At 41.3% G+C, this 19864-nt stretch overlaps 1 protein-coding gene across 4 annotated transcripts in view; it reads right to left on the bottom strand.

Annotated features, from left to right (window-relative positions):
- Positions 1 to 19864, bottom strand: part of LOC140715125 (VPS10 domain-containing receptor SorCS1-like) — a 1248501-nt gene that overhangs the window by 152726 nt on the left and 1075911 nt on the right. For all 4 annotated transcript variants that reach the window (XR_012096067.1, XM_073026870.1, XM_073026869.1 and 1 more), the window contains exons 15-16: positions 18431 to 18548; positions 10211 to 10344 (exon numbers count right to left, since the gene is read on the bottom strand). Coding sequence is in view for 3 of the 4 variants with exons in the window: in XM_073026870.1 (XP_072882971.1) it covers positions 10211 to 10344; positions 18431 to 18548 (252 nt within the window). In the remaining variant the exon portion in view is untranslated. The remainder of the gene's footprint in view (positions 1 to 10210; positions 10345 to 18430; positions 18549 to 19864) is intronic.

The raw sequence follows: 19864 nt of genomic DNA on the forward strand, positions 1-19864 counted from the left end.
CATGATATATTGGTCTCTGCAACTTCTTTTATTCCTGTACATTTGAATAGTTGTACCAATTTATGATGCAACCAGTTAGGATACTTTCAACAGTATATAGTACATAGAAAAATACAGCACAGAAACAGGCTCTTCAGCCCACAATTTTGTGCTGACCCAATTAAATTAGTAATCAAATGGCCAACTAAACTAATCCCTTCTGCCTACACTATATGTCCATATCCTTCCACTTTCCTCACATTCTAAATATCTCTTAACATTCCTTAATGTGTCTGCCACAACCACCTTCCCAGGCAGCACATTCCAGGTATCTACCACTCACTGTGCATCTCCTTTGAAATTGACCTTTTTCACCTTAAATGGCATTTCAACCCTGAGAAAAAGATTCCGACTGTCTACTCTATCTGTGTATCTCACAATGTTAAAAAACTTTAACAGATATGACCCCAGCCTCAACCGTTCCAGAGAAAACAACCAAAGTTTGTCCAGCCTCTTGTTATAGTCAATGCCTTCTCATCCCGACAGCATCTTGGTAAACCTTGTCTGCACATCTTTCCTAAAGAGGTGATCAGAACTGTATGCATACTCCAGATGCAGGCCTAAACAGAGTTTTATAAAACTGCAACATAACGTCCTTACTTTTGAACTCATTGCCTCGACTAAAAAAGGCAAAATAAGCCTCCTTAACCACCCTATCAACCTGTGTAACCACTTTAAGCGAGATATGAACTTGCACACCAAGATCCCTATGCTCATTAACACTGCTTTAACAGTGTACTGTCTCTATACATTTGCAACACTTCACTTTTGGCCAGGTTAAACTTCATCTGCCATTTCTCTGCCTAAATTGGCAACTAATCTATATCCTGCTGTACCTACATTATCCACAATACCACCAATCTTCGTATCATCTGCAGACTTACTAACCCAACTATCTACACTTTCATCCAGGTCCAAGTAACCAATAAAATATCATCAAAATACCTAACCAGGGGGCTCTCAACAGCAAAATTTTCTTTTATCCAAACAGAGACAAAATTCAATGACATTATTAATAAATCTCTGAATTCTGATGCATACATACTTTCTCTACACACCAGTGGGGATCTCTTCCTTAGTTGAAACATCCACATTGCTTGATCCTAAAGTAATATTCTTGGAGCAGAAGAACTGAAATACACCCAAATTCTTTCAGAGTTTATGAATTCCCTTCAGTCTAACTTGTTTTGAAGGGGTATTTTTGGAAAAAGTGTTCAATGCACAGACTCCTGACAACAATTATTGTATTTATAGTGTTTTGGAGACTGCAGATGCTGGACTATGGAACAAATGTGCTTCCTTGCAGATTAGATTCCACATGGCTAATTTGAACTGTTAAATGACAAGGTAGAGATGGTTTACTATGATGATCCTGTGCAGGGTTAGTCTGTTTGGAAGAATTCTTATTGAAATGTGTAAGATTTATAGGTGGTTAACAGGATAAAGACAAGGAGGATGTATCCTCTCTTGGGAGGGTTGAGAACAATTCTAAGTCTCAGAATAAAGGGGTTCCCATTGAAGACAGCAATGAGAAAGGATTGTGTGCCTTTGGAAATCATTGCTTTGGAAAGATAGATAGAGGGTTTAAGGGTGTGGGCTGTGGAAGATTCAGAATAGCCTTAATTTTATTGAATGACCACGAGGTCGAGTTGTTGAATCTTGTTAATATTTCTTATGGTCTCAGGTTCCTCCAGAAGGTTGTTGCTGCTCCAGTTTTCAACATCTGCAGTCTGATAGAGCTCTACAGCTCAGAAACAGGCATTTTAACCCATCTAGTACATTCTGGCCCATTCTTCTCCCTATTCCCACCCATCTGCATCAGCCACTAAACCTCTCCCATATATGTACCTATCCAAACTTTTCTTAAATGTTACAATTTCATCTGCATCCACCACGTGTGCTGGCACCCTGTTCCGCCCTCTCACCTCCTTCTGAGTAAAGGATTTTCCCCTCGGATATCCCTTAAATATTTCATCTTTCACCCTTAACTTCTAGTTCTAGTCTCAGACAATCTTCGTGTAGAAAGTCTACTTGAATTTATCTTATCTATACCCCTCATAATTTTGTAAACATCTAGCAAATCTCCCCTCATTCTCCTATGCTACAGGGAATCAAGTTCTAACCAATTCAACCTTTCCCTATCAGGTCCTCTCACCGTGTTTTTTTCTGTACTCTTTTAATCTTACTGATACTTTTATTACCATTTATCATACGCCTTCCAAATAAATAGCATGATTACATTAAATATATTGCTTCAAATTTTTTCAGAAGCCTAAGTAAGGAATCCTGTTACTATTGAAAATACATTTTAAAGATAAGCTGGAAAGAAGGCTAAAGATAAGGTTTTGAGTGCATTGAATTTTTCTGCTTTGAACATATTATATCCTACCAATGATAAAAGTGTCAAAATAATTTTTAATCAAAGGCTTTAATAATATACTGAAATAAATAATAAGGTACACTATTATAAATAATACTTAATGTAATAATGAAAAAAGACATCAGATGTTAACAATACAATATTGAATGACAATGGAATATATGTGCTGATCTTTTCTTTCATTTTGCACTGGGTAACATGGTTCAGGTGAGAAAAAGCCTGAAGTAAATTTTAAGAAGGGCCGATAAAAAGAAGGGTGGAGATGCTTCGAGAGGGGAGATGAGACAGTAGAAGGAAGGTATAATGGAATTGATTTGCATGAGAGTTCAGAATTGGTGCCAGCAGAATTCTCAGAGTCTGTGATGCTGGAAGAGCTTTCAGAGTTGGGAAAGACCCAAGACTTGAAGAGAAAACTAAATGGTCAAAGTGGCAACACAATGATTTTGTCAGTCAAATCAAAATTGCCTCTGGAGAATTGTAGCTTCTGCTCTTGACCCTCCACCTAGTGGTGTGAGCATGTCCCTGCAAGTGTAAAAAAAGTTTCAAATATGGAGACTGTACACCTAGAATACTTGTTAGGTTTCGTTAAACCCTAATTAGTTTGGCACACACATTAACAAAGGTATCAGTTTCCTCAAAGCAATTTTGTTTTACTTCAGTTCAGATTTCTGTTATTCATAGACCATTGAACACAGAACAGAACAGAACAGATTTTGTTGACCATGATTCAAATGAAACTAATCCCATCCCATCTAAGTGGAATTACATTATCTGTTAGAACAGATTTTGAACAGTATTGAAATTCTAGTTTTTATTTGAAACTCCATCTGCCAACTTTAGTTGGAGTGATCCTGAATGTCACCTTCCATAATCATTTGCCAATTCCAACATTTTCATGATTCATAATTCATGAATTAAACTTTCAAAAGAAAGTAAGTAAACACAATGAATTTTTGAATTTTATGCAGCAATACTTGATTCACTTGAAACTGGCATAGTTCCAGAGGACTGGAAGATTGAAAATGCCACTCCACTCTTTAAGAAGGAAGGAAGGAAGGCAAAAGAAAGGAAATTATAGGCCAGTTAGCCTAACCTCAGTGGTTGGGAAAGTGTTGGAGACTATTATTAAGGATTAAGCTTTGGGTTAGTTTGAGACTAATGAAAAAATAAGCCAAAGTCAGCCTAGTTTCTGTGAAGGGAAATCTTGCTTGACAAATCAGTTTTTTGAGGAAGTAACAAGCAGAGAGGACAAAGGAAAGTCAGTAGATGTCACTTACTTGCATTTTCAGAAGGCGTCTGAGAAGGTGCTTCACACAGGCTGTTTAACAAGACAAAATCCTATGGTGTTACAGGAAAGATACCGGCATGGATAGAGGAATGGCTGACAGGCAGGAGGTAGCGAGTGGATAAAGGGGTCCTTTTCTGGTTGGCTGCCAGTGACTAGTGATGTTCCTCAGGGGTCAGTATTGGGACTGCTACTTTTCATAATGTTTGTTGATGGCTTTGTAGCAAAGTTTGCGGATGATGTGAAGATAGGTGGAGGGGTAAGTAGTGCTGAGGAAGCAATGCGATTTCAGCAGGACTTAGCCAAAATGGAAGTGGCAGATGGAATACAGTGTTGGGAAATGTATGATAATGCATTTTGGCAAAAAGAACAATAGTGTGGACTATTATCTAAATGGGGAGAAGGTAAAAAAATGTCAGAGGTGCAGACGGATATAAGAGTCATCGTGTAAGACTCCCAGAAAGTTAATTTGCAGGTTGAATCTGTGGTAAAGAAGGTTAATGCAAATTATTTCAAGGGGAATAGAATATAAAAGTAAGGAAATAATACCAAGGCTTCATAAGACACTAGCTGCACTTGGAGCACTGTCAACAATTTGGGCCACATATCTCACAAAGAATGTACTGTCATTGGAAAGACTCCAGAGGAGGTTCATGAGGATGATTCGGAAATGAAAGGATTAACATATGAGGAGTGTTCGGCAGTTCTGGGCCTGTACTCACTGGAACTTAGAAGACTGTGGGGGGATCTCATTGACACGTACCGAATGTTGAAAGGACTAGATAGGGTGGATGTGGAGAGTATGTTTCCTATGGTGGGGGCATCCAGAACTAGAGAGCACAGCCTCAAATTTAAGGGGTGACCTTTTAGGAGAGAGGTAACGAGGAATTTTTTTAGCCAGAGAGTAGTGAATCTGTGGAAAGCTCTGCCACAAACTGTGGAGCAGGACAAGTCTGTGAGTATATTTAAGGTGAAAGTTGATAGTTTCCTGATTGGTCAGGGCATCAACAGTTATGGCAAGTGGGGCAGGTGTATGGGGTTGAATGCAATCCATGATCAGCCATGATGGAATGGCACAGGAGACTCGATGGGCTGAATGGCCTAATTCTGCTCCTGTCTTACAGTCTTTTATTCAGGTTTGGCTAAATTCTGGAAGGCATATTCAACTCTTGAGAACTAACAATTCAATGATAAATCCCAACCCTTCTTGGTCTCAGCCCAAAATGTCGACTGTTTACTCTTTTCCATAAATATTGCCTGACCTGCTTATTTCCTGTATATTTTGTGTGTATTGTATCCAGCATCGGCAAAATCTCTAGTGTTTACCATGGCTTTCCATGTATTCCACTTACACAGAGGAGTACAATCCTTTCCATAAAATATGGAATTCAATAATCAAAAATCAAAAGACTGGGCCCTTGATTAAAACAACATCAAATTTTCTAAATTGTTAATTCTGGGGTGGGTGGAGATTTCAGATTGGGTCAGAAAGTTAAGGAAAAAAGCCAATGACACTGCTCTAATCTGAATAGAAAAGGGATGTCAAAAGGGCAATGTTATGATAGTCATGGGAGATTTTAACATGCAGGTCAATTGGGAAAATTAGGTTGGTAATAGATCTCAAGAGAGTGAGTTTATTGAATGCCTACAAGATGGCTTTTTTAGAGCAGTTTGTCATTGAGCCTACATGGGGATTAGCTATACTGGATTGGGTGTTAAGCAATGAATCAGAGGCAATTAGGAAGCTTAAGGTAAAAGAGCCCTTAGGAGCCAGTGATCACAAAATGATTGAGTTCAATTTGAAATTTGATAGGGAGAAAGTAAAGTCTGACATAGCAGTATTTCAGTGGAGTAAAGGAAATTACAGTGATATGAGAGAGGAGTTGGCCAAAGTAATTTGGAAGGAGATACTGGCAGGGATGACAGTAGGATAGCAATGGTGTGAGTTTCTGGGAAAAATGAGGAAGGTGCAGGACAGATGTATTCCAAAAATGAAGAAATACTCAAATGGCAAAATAGTATAACTGTGGCTGATGAGGGAAGTCAAAGCTAATGTAAAAGCAAAAGAGGGCATACAACAAAGAAAAAATTAGCAGGAAGATAAAGGAATGGGAAGCTTTCAAAAACCTACAGAGAGCAACTAAAAGAATTATTAGGAAGGAAAAGATAAAATATGAAAGAAGGCTTGCAAACAATATCACAGTGGATAGTAAAAGCCTTTTCAGTATGTAAAAAACAAAAGAGAGATGAGAGTGGATATAGGACCGCTAGAAAATGAGGCTAGAGAAATAATAATGGGGACAAGGAGATGGCAAATTATCTGAATGAGTATTTTGCATCAGTCTTTACTGTGAAAGACACTAGCAGTGTCTTGTTGTTGTAGTGTGTGAAGGAAGAGGTGAGCTGCCCTAATGGTTATCATCGGGTAGCACTCACATCTACTGTGATGAAATGCTTTGAGCGGGTTAGTCATGACCAGACTGAACTCCTGCCTCAGCAAGAACCTGGACCCATTGCAATTTGCCTATCACTGCCATAGGTCAATGGCAGATGCAGTCTCAGTGGCTCTTCACATGGCCTTACACCACCTGTACAATACAAACACCTATGTTAGGATATTGTTCATCAACTATAATTCAGCATTTATCACCATGATTCCCATAACATTGACTAAGAAGTTACAGAATCTGGGCCTCCATATCTCCCTCTGCAATTGGATCCTTAACTTCCTAATCGGAAGACCACAATCTGTACGGATTGGTGATATCATCTCCACCTCATTGATGATCAACACTGGTGCATTTCAGGGATGTGTGTTTAGCCCACTGCTCTACTCTCTCTATACCCATGACTGTGTGGCTAGGCATAACTCAAATACCATCTTTAAATTTGCTGATAATACAACCATTGTTGGTGGAAACTCAGATGGAGACGAGAGGGCCTACAGGGGCAAGATATGCCAACTAGTGGAGTGGTGTCACAGCAACAACCTTGCACTCAGCATCAGTAAGACTAAAGAGCTGATTGTGGACTTCAGGAAGGGTTAGACGAAGGAACACATACCAATCCTCATAGAGGGATCAGAAGTGAAGAGAGTGAGCAGTTTCAAGTACCTGGGTGTCAAGATCTCTGAGGATCTAACCTGGTCTCAACATATCGATGCAGTTATAAAGGCAAGACAGTGGCTGTAATTTATTAGGAGTTTGAAGAGATTTGGCATGTCAACAAATACATTCAAAAACTTCTACAGATTACCGTGGAGAGCATTCTGATAGGCTGCATCACCATCTGCTATGGGAGGGGCTACTGCACAGGACTGAAAGAAGCTGCAGAGGTTTTGTAAATTTATTCGGCTCCATCTTGGGTGCTAGCCTACAAAGTACCCAGGACATCTTCAGGGAGCAGTGTCTCAGAAAGGCAGTGTCCATTATTAAGGACCTCCAGCACCCAGGGTGTGCCCCTTTCTCACTGTTACCACCAGGCAAGAGGTGCAGAAGCCTGAAGGCACACATTCAGTGATTCAAGTACAGCTTCTTCCCCTTTGCCATCTGATTCCTAAATAGATATTGAACCCATGAACACTACATCACATTTTTTTCTATTGATTATTTCTGCTTTTTGCATAGTTTTTAATCTATTCAATATATGTATATTGTAATTACTTATTGCAGTACTGGATTTACTTATTATTATTATTATTATTATTTCTTCTTCTATATTATGTATTACATTGAACAGCTGCTGTTAAGTTAACAAATTTCACGACATACAGTATGCCGGTGATAACAAACCTGATTCTGATTCTGAGTGCAGTTACTATCACAAGGAAGAAGATGCTCAAAAAGCTGAAAGACCTAAGGGTACATAAGTTGCACTGCACCCGAGGGGTCTGAAAGAGGTAGCGGTAGAGATTATGAAAGCATTATTAATGATCTTTCAAAAATCATTGGACTCTGGCATGGCTCCAGGGGACTGGAAAATTGCAAATGTCACTCCACTCTAAGAAAGGAGGAAGGTAGCATAAAAGCAATTATAGACCAGTGGTTGGGAAGATGTTGGAGTCAGTTGTTAAGGATGAGGTTATGGAGTATGTGGTGACACAGGAAAATATAGGACAAAGTCAGCATGGTTTTCCTAAGGGAAAATCTTGCTGAGGAACCTGTTGGAATTCTTTGAGGAGATTACGAGTAGGATAGATAAAGTCACAAGTGCGGAGCAAGGGTGGACCCAAATGCAGGACACAAAAACGTTTTGTAAGGTTAACTAAATAGAGTTTATTAATAATTACAGGGAAAGCTATGATGCAAGGATAGAACAGAGAGAAATCAAGGAGAGAGAAAAGTGGAAGCAGGAATAAGCATAATGGACTAGAAGTGTCAAGAAAGCAAGGGAAGAGGGGGAGAAACAATGCTGGACAAAACACAGGCCCTGGACAAGATTAGGATACAGGGCCTGGGCTAGGACTAGACTAGGAAAACGGGACCTGGACAAGGAACTAGGAACTTGGAACCTGGACCAGGACTCCAAGCCAGAGACTGGACAGAGATCAGGAGCCTGGGTCTTGACTTGGGCTCGGACTCTGGGTCTAGGTGAGGACAAGACGTGGCAAGGCAACAGGACTGGATGAGGAATTCCTGAACAAGATGAGAACACAAAGCTTTGACTTGGACTTGGAACTGGAACCTCGAACTCGGGACCCAGACATGGACTGAATACTTGAACCTCAGAGTTTGGACTGGATACTTGAACCTCGGTTCTTGGACTTGATCCACGAAACCTGGACTTGGACTTGGACATGAAGAGACAGTTCCCAACTCAGGGTAGCGGCAGACAGCCTGGCCTACCCTGTGGAGGCAAGGACAAGAAACACTGAGCCAGGGCTCCTCCTTGGACAGAGGATGGAGTTGGGACTCTTTTTGACACAGGATCAGGAGCCTTCTAGGGCACAGAGCCGGGAGCCCTTTTCGACACAGGACGTGGAGATGGAGACCACACAACAATAGGCATTTCTTTATCTGGACACAAGTTTGCTCCAAGCAGCGGTGAGCTCTTGTCTCACCCCAGCGGGTTAACTTTGACGGACCCGCTCTGGCAAGGGAAGGCGGCTTGCTGGCACTTGCTTCAGGGAGGAGACTTGGCTTGCTCCAGCAAGAAACTTAGTTGGCTCGGGCAAAATGACATTGTCTCGCATTAGCTTCGGTGTCTTCGTTAACGCTCCATAACACTCTCACCCCAAACAGCTGAAAGCCAGAGACTTATGAACTACCAGTTCAGTCAAGGGTAAATTGCCTTTAATCACCAAGCCCAAGGAACACGGGAAAACAGGGAATTAAAGGGAAACAAGGAGTCAATGGTCCTGATCGTAGCACAAACAAAGGAAATTTAAATGGAACCCAATCCGGACCATGACAGATAAAGGGGATGTAGTGGATGTTGTATATTTGGACTTTCAGAAGGCCTTTTACAAGGTGCCACACATGAGGCTGCTTGCCAAATTAAGAGCTCATGGTATTACAGGAAAGTTACTAACATGGTTAGAGCATTGGCTGATTGGTAGGATGCTGTGAGTAGCAATAAAAGGATTCTTTTCTAGTTGACTGCCAGTGACTAGTGTTGTTCCGCATGAGTTGGTGTTGGGACCACTTCTTTTAATGCTGTATATCAATGATTTAGATGATGGAATAGATGGCTTTGTTGCCAAGTTTGCAAATGATATGAAGATTGGTGGAGCAGCAGGTAGTGTTGAGGAAACAGGTAGGCTACAGAAGGAATTAGACAGATTAGGAGAATGAGCAAGAAAGTGGCAAATGAAAAACAATGTTGCAAAATGCATGGTCATGTACTTCGGTAGTAGAAGTAAATGTGCAGACCATTTTCTAAATAAGGATACAATCCAAAAGTGAAGTAGAGATTTAACACACAGAGAAGAGTCATAGATGATGACTGATGTGCTGTAGCAGTTTTATATGTTGTAACTCAAGGGCGTGTCTTTCCATCATCTCCCAGGAGAAGCAAACCCCTATCAGTGACTCCTCCACACATCAGCAATAATTACACTCACTCAGGCCTAATAAGTTGACCAAATCCTTGACACCAGACTCCTGATAAGGACACTCCATTTTGAGCTCTATTAAAGGAAGAAGTTACCATAGGAACAGAGGAAACAATGCATAAAAAACTTCAACGTATCAGTGGTAAGATGTAACATCCACATTTCCTCAAAGAAATCCTATCAGAATAGTAAAGGAAGATCCAGTGGCACAATGAAAACTTTGGAACACTTTGCCATCTGGATTTAAAATTGCCATACAAATGGCCAGTGGAGCACACCACCGTCTAAACTCCCCCTCATCCCTTCAAACACCTCCTGACCAACCTGTGGCAGAGTTGCCAGTTCCCATAAAGGGTTCTCCACCTACTTGAGATGGACAGAGGTTCATTTTATTCTCAGCATTAAGAGAGTGTTGAACAAGAAGAAGATGTGTATTATCAACAAAGGCACTTACCACTCAAAGTCCTTGTCGGTGCAGTTACAAGGCACTGAAGTCACTACTTCTCTGTATTTCTTCCCCAAAATGCACTGTGTTGCTGGACGACGTCTCTTGTATATCCTTGTTTCCCCCATAATGCAAGGTTCTCCCTTCAAGGTAAGCACAATGGTAAGAAACTATGACTGAAAATAATCAATAGTTTGAGTGTTACTGACAACGCTCTGCAGTTTGAAATTCTGCACTGCTGATAGTAATTTACCAGTGCACATCTGAAAAGAAAGTTCAGCTTCAAACTGTCATGAGACCACAAACCCTGAAGACATTCAGAGATTCAAAATACATTTGCTATCAAAGAATGTATACATTAAGCAACCTTGAGATATGTTTGCTTACAGGCAGCTTAAAAGCAAGAAATCCAAAAGAATCTAATTAATAAAGACCAACCCCCCCCCCCCAATATGCACAGAGAAAGAGGAAAAAAACACAATCATGCAAACAATAGAAGCGAGGTTCAGCAACAGCACCCTGATCCAAATAGAGTCCTTAGATGCAAATCCCCAGAGCAGCCTGGAGTAGGCCCAAAGCCTCGGTATACAGTTCATCGTATTAGTGGGGCAAATTACCCAAAGTTTACAGACACAAAGCACAGCAGCTTGGGGCAGCCTCACAGCCTAAGCGTTATGGAGAAAGGAGCCCCCCAGTCTATCCGGGCTGGTGTTTAAATTGTCTGAATAGTGGATCATACCTCACAGGAGGACCCAGGGTCCTCTGCAGTGATGTGCTCAGGGCTTAGAGTTTGCTGTCAAAGAAACCGTTCTCAACCTCTCCAACTCAGCTCGGCCTCCAGAGCCATCCAACCTCGCTCGACTCTGGACACCGTGCCTTTCCCGTTTTTCAGAGCCCGCATTTAAATTGTCCAAACAATTGCCTTGCACTGGGACCTGGGCTCCACCGCGAAGAAATGCTCCAGGCCTAGAACTTGACAGCCAGAGGTTTGCTTCAGACCTAGATTTCACTGGCAAAGAAGCTGTACTTGACCTCTTCAAATCAACTTGGTGCTTAGAGTGATCCACCCTCGCTCCTGGATTAGTTGGACGGGCATCGGTACTCCTCTGCCTCATCTTCTCTTCTCTGAATCGTTCACTCCAACCAGCACGGCTCAAACTCCAAGTGTGCTGATTTTGCAGCGCACCAGCGGGAACATCATATGAATTTGCTTTGCTTTCGCTCACCTTTTCATTGTTTGCTGTGATAGTTTGTCACAATTTACTTCAAAATAAAAGTGTTATTAGTAATGCTTTTAATTGAATGTCTTTGTTTTTGGACTCGCAGTAACCTGTTGCACACCTTCAGTAGTGCCTTCTTAAACCAAACATAGAGACAGAATTAGGTCATTCAGCCCAATGAGTCTGCAATTCATCATGGAGGACTTATTTTCTCTCTCAGTCTTATTGTCCTGACTTCTCCCCATAACCTTTGATGCAATTGCTAATCAAGAATGTATGAACCTTTGCTTTAAATATACTTAATGGCTTGGCCTCTGGAGATTCGCAGATTTACCGCCCTCAGGCAAAAAAAAAATCCTCCTTATCTCTAAACTAATGGGGCATCCTTTAGAGGTCTTGCTCTCTGGTCCTAGACTTCCCCACTAAAGAAAACATCCTCTACCCATCCACTCCATCTAAGCCTTTCAGGTGGCACAGCAACCAAATGCTTTAATTTGCCAATATTAATTGAACCTGTGCAGACATTCAGAAGAATGTCAATTGCCCAAAATATCAACCATCCATTTCCTTCCACAGATACTGCCTGACCTGTTGAGTTCCTTCAGCATTTTGTTTGTTTCTGCAGTTTCCGGATTCCAGCATCTACTGTCTTTCTAGTGATTCCATGTAGATTTTGTTTGGGACACAGCACTGCTTGAAGTGTCTAATACTGAGGAATTATTTCATATAATCACCACCTTTCAAAGTTCATTTACATAGTCCCATTTTAGCAGAGTTTGAAGTCTACTTTCAAATTAAAGGGTATACTTTTAATTTGCTAGTAATATATTATCATTAGAGAATGTGATAGATATGATATAGGTCCTACTGCAAAAACCTTTTTTACATAGTCACTTATTGGAAATCTTCATGGTTTATTGGTTTACAAGATTGAATCACAATGCAGTTAATTTGGCATTTTTGACACTGATCAACAGAAAAAGACTCTTACGTGTCAAAGTGAAAACAGATCTCTACAAAGTGATCTAAATTAGTGGAGCGTGGAATGCACTGCCAGCAGTGGTGGTGGAAGCAGATACAATAGGGTCTTTTAAAAGCCTCTTAGATACATGTGGTTAGAAAAATAGAGGGCTATGCACTAGTGAAATTCTAGGCAGTTTCTAGGGTAGGTTACATGTTGACACAACATTATGGGCCAAAGGGCCTGTAATGTGCTGTAGATTTCTATATTCTATCTATGTTCTAAATTAATTACAAAGATAAAACACAAAATAATTGATTGCATAAGTATTCACTCCCCTTTAATATGACACACCAAATCATCACTGGTGCAGCCAATTGGTTTCAGAAGTCACGTAGTTAGTTACTCACAGGAGATCACCTGTGAGTAGTCAAGATGTTTCAATTGATTGTAGTAAAAATACACCCATATTTGACTACTGCAGAGTCATTATCCTGGAAAAACTACACCACTAAGACAAAAGTACACTCTAGGCAATTCTGCGAAAAGGTTGTTGAAAAGCACAAGTCAGGAGATGGATACAAGAAAATTTCCAAGTCACTGAATATCCCTTGGAGTACAGTTGTCAATCATCAAGAAAGGGAAGAAAATGGCACAGTTGGAAATCCTCCTAAAGCAGGCTGTCCTCAAAATCCGAGTGACTGTGCAAGAAGGGGACTCGTGAGGAGGCCACCAAGAGACCTATGACAACTCTGGGGGAGTTACGAGTCTCTGTGGCCGAGATGGGAGAGACTATGCATACAACAACTGTTACTGGGTGCTTCACCAGTCATAGCTTTATGGAAGAGTGGCAAAGAGAAAGCCACTGTTGTAAAAAAAAAAGCACACATGAAATCTCAACTATAGTTTGCCAGAAGGCATGTGGGAGACTCTGAAGTCAGCTGGAAGAAGGTTCTATGGACTGACGAAACTGAAATTGAGCTTTCTGTCCACCAGGCTAAACGCTATGTTTGGCATAAGCCAAACACTGCACATCATCAAAAATACACCATCCCTACCGTGAAGCATGGTGGTGGCTACATCATGCTGTGGGGATGCTTCACTGCAGCAGATGCTGGAAGGCTTGTAGGCTTGTGAAGGTAGAGGGTAAAATAAATGCAGCAAAATACTGGGAAATCCTGGAGGGAAACCTGATGCAGTCTGCAAGAGAACTGCAACTTGAGAGAAGACTTTTTTTCCAGCAAGACAGTGACACCAAGCATAAAGCCAAAGCTACACAGGAATGACTTAAAAACACAAAGTTAATGTCCTGGAATGGCCAAGTCAGATTCTGGACTTCAGTCCAACTGAGAATTTATAGCTGGATTTGAAAAGGGCTGTTCCCTCATGATCCCCATGCTATCTGACAGAGATGGAGCAGTTTTGTAAAGAAGAATGGCATAAGATTGCAGTGTCCAGATTTGCAAAGCTGATGGAGACCTATCCACACAGGCTGAAGGCTGTAATTGCTTCCAAAGGAGCATCTACTGAATACTGACTTGAACAGGGTGAATGCTTACGCAATCAGTTATCTTGTGTTTTATATTTGTAATTAATTTAGATCACTTTGTAGAGATTTGTTTTCACTTTGATACAAAATAGTTTTTTTTTTCTGTTGCTCAGTGTGGAAAAAAAAGCCAAATTAAGTGTTGTAAAACATGAAAACTTCTGGGGAGAGGTAGTGAGTACATTTTATAGGCAGTGTATTAGTGAGAGATCTATATACATCAATATCTATAGTGAATCTATAAAGACAGTAATAACACTGATCTTTTGCTTTAAAAGAAAAAGGCAAAAGTCTTAATTCCTCATTCTTTTGAAAGTAACTCAAGATTAACTTGCTAACTATTGGTTCATATTGGGTAGGGTAATAGGTAAAAGTTGCTCTAGGGATGTTTGCAAACTGGAGTTAATCTAAAATACAGGCGGAGTATATGGAAATGGTTGTTCAAATTCACTGCTAAACCATGGATGGCAAATCAGAATTAATCCAAACCATGGAGTCACAGAGAATGCAGATGTTGAAATCTGGTGTAATGTGATAGAAGCTAGCCTCTGCACTCCATCTCTTACCTTCCCCTCCCTGGCTCAATCTGCCTGTTGTCCTTCCCCACCCACTTCCCCCTCTCAGTCCACCAATCACCTCTGGCCTTTGCCTCACTGTTCCCCTTCTCCTCTTTTCCTCCCTCCACGATCTATGTCCTGACACCAAAACACTGACAAACAGTTCTTCCCCCATCCCACAGATGCTATTCAACCCACTGATTTCCTAATTTACATCATGCAGACAATGTTCCACAAGTGAACACTCAGGATCAAAGGCATAAAGAGTTAATTTGAGGGAGAGAAATGGGTGCAATATTATCTGGTCCAGTGTATTAAAGGAACAGATGGCAGTTCACAGCGTAGCCGTTGGACTTGAACCATGTCATGCAAACCTTCATATGGCTACCTGAAATAATTTTACTACCAAAAGAGACAAACTTCCTGAAACATACAACATGGAGCTGACTTTAACATATCTCTTGCTCACCTAGGTTAGTAATTCAATTAATTGTTTTCTTATGTTCAAATCCAAAGATTCAAGGATTTATTCATGTGAGAACTTTCTGCCAAAGAGAGGGATTGAACTGACTACCACATGATTAAAAATCTAACCACTCACCACTGTTTCTTCTTGGGTTGAAATAAGCAACAAGTGAGTGGCTGCAGGCAGATATAATTTTGTGTCTGGCAGCATAACAACTTGCAGTGCAGTAGCTGAGTTACAGAATGATAAGACTTAGGCAACAAATTTCCTCCTCCTGCTTGCAGTCCTTGATGTACTGAGCCATTGATCTCAGCCAAGCTGCAATGGGGAGCCACATAAAAGAGATCGGGAAGGAAAGAAAAATCAAAGCAAGATCCACTTGAGGTTGCTCGCACTGCACATTCCTGCTGGCAGATTAAAGGACAACTGCTCACAAGCACGAAGAAGCAAGCTACCTGCTGATTACAGAGACACGGAAGAGTGGTGGTGGTGGGGAAGAGAGGGGAAACAGAAATAGAGTGGCATGTGTGGGAACTAAATCAACAAGCTTAACCCTTCCTACCTGGAGCTTGTTAAAAACTTAAACACTACTACAACACTTCCCCCAAATTAAATTGGAACATATTACTGCTCACCTAGCCATTTAGTGAGTAGAACTCTCACAGTGGTCAAACCATGGACGTCAACTTAAATTAAAATAGAGCAGGCCATTCCCTGGTAATGAACAGCCTCTGTTTTAATGACATCCATAGGTCAATTTTGTTCTTAAATTAATTGGAAAATGCACCAAAATCACTCGATATGGCAACCACATGCTCACGATATAGGACATTAGGGCATTTGGGCCATCGAGTCTGCTTGATTTGATCATGGCTGGTTTATTTTCCCATTCAGCCCCATTCTCCAGCCTTCTTCCCATAACCTTTGACATTGTACTAATCAAGAAACAAATACATGAAATAATAAAATGGAACAATACTAATAAGTGGATCAAAGGCATTTAAAACTGATAAGTTGTTTAATGAGGAGAGGAAACTAGTTCTGTCACTATAGGAGCAAACATATTTATACACATTGGACAACTGAATTTAGGACTGTCCATAAGTTGGGCATATGTGACCTGGGAATGCACTACAAATGGATTAATTCACACATTGATCTGACTGTCTATTTCTGGACATTAGTAAACCTGAGAACTTTGTCTACACCAATTCTATAGTTGCCTGGACAACATTGTTGTTTAATTTCAGTGAAAGGAAATAAAGTTAAAATTTTTCAACATAGTGAGATTTGACCTTCAAGCTGTAGAATATTATATGTTGCTAGTACAAATAACTCTGTGTTCCTGATAACCAGTCTGTGATTTTCCAGGGGCACTGGGCTCTAGACCTCATCACCGCCTTGTTTCAAAAAGCTGAGTTCCCCAGGGGAGGTGAGAGTGAACTCAACGAGACACTCAGCATCTATGAAGGAGAATAAATGTCGGTATTTCAGGCTGAGACACTTCCGCTTGTCTACGTACAAGAGATTCTGTGGATGCTGGAAATCTTGAACAACACATTCAAAATGCTGGAGGAGCACAGAAAGTCAGTCAGCATTGATGGAGGGAAATAAACAGTCAATGTTTTGGGTTGAGACCCTTTGACTGTATATTCACTTCACAGATGCTTTCTGACTTGCTAAGTTCCTCCAGCATTTTGTGCATGTTGCTCTGCGTCTCAGATTAACTGCTTCTCTTTCCCTAGATACAGCCTGACCTGTTGAGTTTTCCCAGAAATGTGTTTCCGTTGATTTTCTTGCTTTTACTCTGTAACTGCAGATTTTTATTTTGGTGACTTGAGATGCTGTTACAGTATAGAAGATATGTTGGATGAATGGGCTCTGTGATGTGGAGCTAGTTTAACAAGCAGTGAGCCTGTCAGTGAGCTGAGCTGTCACCAGGCATAAAACAGGGAGACTTATTTGATTCAGGTTCAATTCTGTGTGGATTGAAGTCTACTGAAGCAAGCCCACTTTGTGTATTGTCAACTGAGAACCATTGCAACAGGCTGTTTTTGTGCCTTGTCTAAATAAAATCCATTCAATTTTATCCAGCAGGGATCTCCCCTGAATGTCAATCTGCTGGTCAGTGATCACCCCCATTAAGTATTCACCAGCTTCACCCTGTACACTGTGTCGACCAGATGTCACAATCCATGAGGGAAGATAATTAGACTAGGAGTGTGAACTGTCAATTGGAAATTAATTATGTTAAGCCTCCAGGCAAAATATGTCATATGAGACCCATTAAACCAAATCAAAGCAATTAGATCATGATGGGGGAGATAGGTTATTAGATTCTGTGGCTAATACATTCAGCAAGAGTAGAGTCCCTAAACAGTTTTTTCTGGCTTTTATCGAAGTCTCCAAGCAATGCATGAAGACTTAATGACCTGGGAGCCACATACTACTACATTAAGTCATCTGAAAGAGAAGGAATAGCTTTTGTTGGTACCAAAATACACAACTTTCAGAGTGACTGATGTTGAAGGTACACCACAGAAATATGGTTAGGAGAGAGATGAGGGGATGAGGTGAGGATAGGGTCTGAAGGGAGCAGGAAAAGAAGTTGGTAGTGAATTGGAAATGAGGAGGCATTGTTAGAGAGGAGTTGCATTGGAGGGGATGAAGTCTGGGGAGCAGGAGGGACAGGGTGTTGAGTGGAAGGATGAGTGGGGAGTAAGATAATGTTAGGTTGGGGAAGGTGAGGTGAGGAAGTGATGAAGCTGGAGCTGGGACAGACGAGGTGGGAGAGGGGTTTAAAAGATAAGACGATTAGCTTTATTTGTCACATGAACATTGAAACATTTAAAACTGGGGTCCATGGACCCTTCAGTTAATGGTAGGGGTCCATGACATTAAAAGGTTAGGAATCCCTGATTTAAACATACAGTGAAATACGTCATTTCCATCAGATCAAATCATCGAGGCAGCCTGGAAGTGTTGCCATGCATTCGGCATCAATGTAGCATGTCAACAGCGTACTAACCCTAACTCTAACTGTGTGTCTTGGGAACATGGGAGGAAACTGCAGTTCGCAGCAGAAATCCAAGCAGTAATGGCAAGAATGTATAAACTCCTTATGGGCAGATGTGAAAATTGAACCCCGATCAGTGATCACTGGCACTGTAGAGGAATGCGCTAACCTCTGGGGTTGATAGGTGGGAAGGAAGCAATGTGCAGCTGGGATAAGGTAAGTGTCCAGAGGGGTGGATGGTAGGGATGAGGGGTGGTGGAGAGAGTGACAAAAAGCTGGTGTTGGTAAAGGGATAAGGAAGCAAGTAAGATGTGAATTCTGGGGATAGAGATTTAAGGAAAGGGAGATAAGAAGGTTGTAGGGGGTATAGGAAAGGGAGAAGAAAGAGGGGAAGGGGAGATGGAGAGAGGAATGAAGTTGGAGTTGGGATGGGGGGAAGATGGAAGATGATTTCATCACTCACTTGACTATGCAGCTTCCAGTCCTGGAAATCATTTTCCATGCACCTCCGACTGAAGATGGACCTGTAGTCCACTTTAACCAGCTGCCAATCAGAGCGGTGGCTGAGGTGACCAAATACACTACCAAAGACAAAATGGAGAAAAAGAGCCAATATGAATCCATGCTAATAAGTTATGCTCTTGCTTTGATCACATTCACACACTTTTCCAAAAGGCAAAGACCATGCACCCAGCCTCATTGTATACAGCAAGATCCTGGGATAGAAATGTTGTGAATGAAAAGGTCCAGGAGAATAATTTTATCTGTGACGGCCACATCATAAGGAATCCACAGCTATTGGCTGCTGGTGTTATTTTCCTCCAGAGATTTACTTCCACTGAATTCAATGTGTTTTGTAAATGATGGGTGATTTAGTTTTTTTTGGGGGGGGATGATTTAATTGCTGGGCAGAACAGTCTACTCTGCCTTGATTATTAGCTGGATGCTAATGAAAGAATGTGCCTCAGATTAAGAATTGAATTGTATTCAATTCAATTGATATTATTCTCTACATCCTTAACATACATGAGGAATAAAAATCTTTACATTACATCTCCATCTAAATATGCCTGCAATGTACAATTTATAGTAATTTGTAATAAATAGTATGTACAAAAAGACAGTCAATATAGCGTGAAGTACAATTGTATCAGCGTGAATTAATCAGTCTGATGGCCTGGTGGAAGAAGCTGTCCCGGAGCCTGTTGGTCCTGGCTTTTATGCTGCGGTACCGTTTCCCGGATGGTAGGAGTGGGGACAGTTTGTGGTTGGGGTGGCTTGGGTCCCCAATAATCCTTCAGGCCCTTTTTACGTACCTGTCTCTATAAATGTCCTGAATAGTGGGAAGTTCACTCTACAGCTGTGCTGGGCACTCTCTGCACAAGTCCTGTAACTGAGGGAAGTACAGTTCCCATACCAGGCAGTGATGCAGCCAGTCAGGATGCTCCTTGAAGAAAGTCTTTAGGATTTGGGGACTTGTGCCAAACTTTTTCAACCGTCTGAGGTGAAAGAGGAGTTGTGTTTTTTTCCCCACACAGTCGGTATGTACAGACCATGTGAGATCCTCAGTAATGCGTATGCCAAGGAACTTGGCTGTCCACCCTCTCATCCCCAGATCCATTGATGTCAATTGGGGTTATCCTGTCTCCATTCCTCCTGTAGTCCACAACCAATTCCCTTGTTTTTGTGACATTGAGGGAGAGGTTGTTTTCTTGACACCACTGTGTAAGAGAGATGACTTCTTCCCTGTAGGCCACCTCGTTATTGCTTGAGATAAGGCCAATCAACGTAGTGTCGTCGGTAAATTTAATTAGCAAATTGGAGCTGTGGGTGGTGACACAGTCAGGGTATACAGAGAGTAAAGAAGGTGCTTAGGACACAGCCCTGAGGGGCACCT

The sequence above is a fragment of the Hemitrygon akajei genome, chromosome 23 (genome assembly GCF_048418815.1).
Source record: "Hemitrygon akajei chromosome 23, sHemAka1.3, whole genome shotgun sequence".
Taxonomy (NCBI): Eukaryota; Metazoa; Chordata; class Chondrichthyes; order Myliobatiformes; family Dasyatidae; genus Hemitrygon; species Hemitrygon akajei.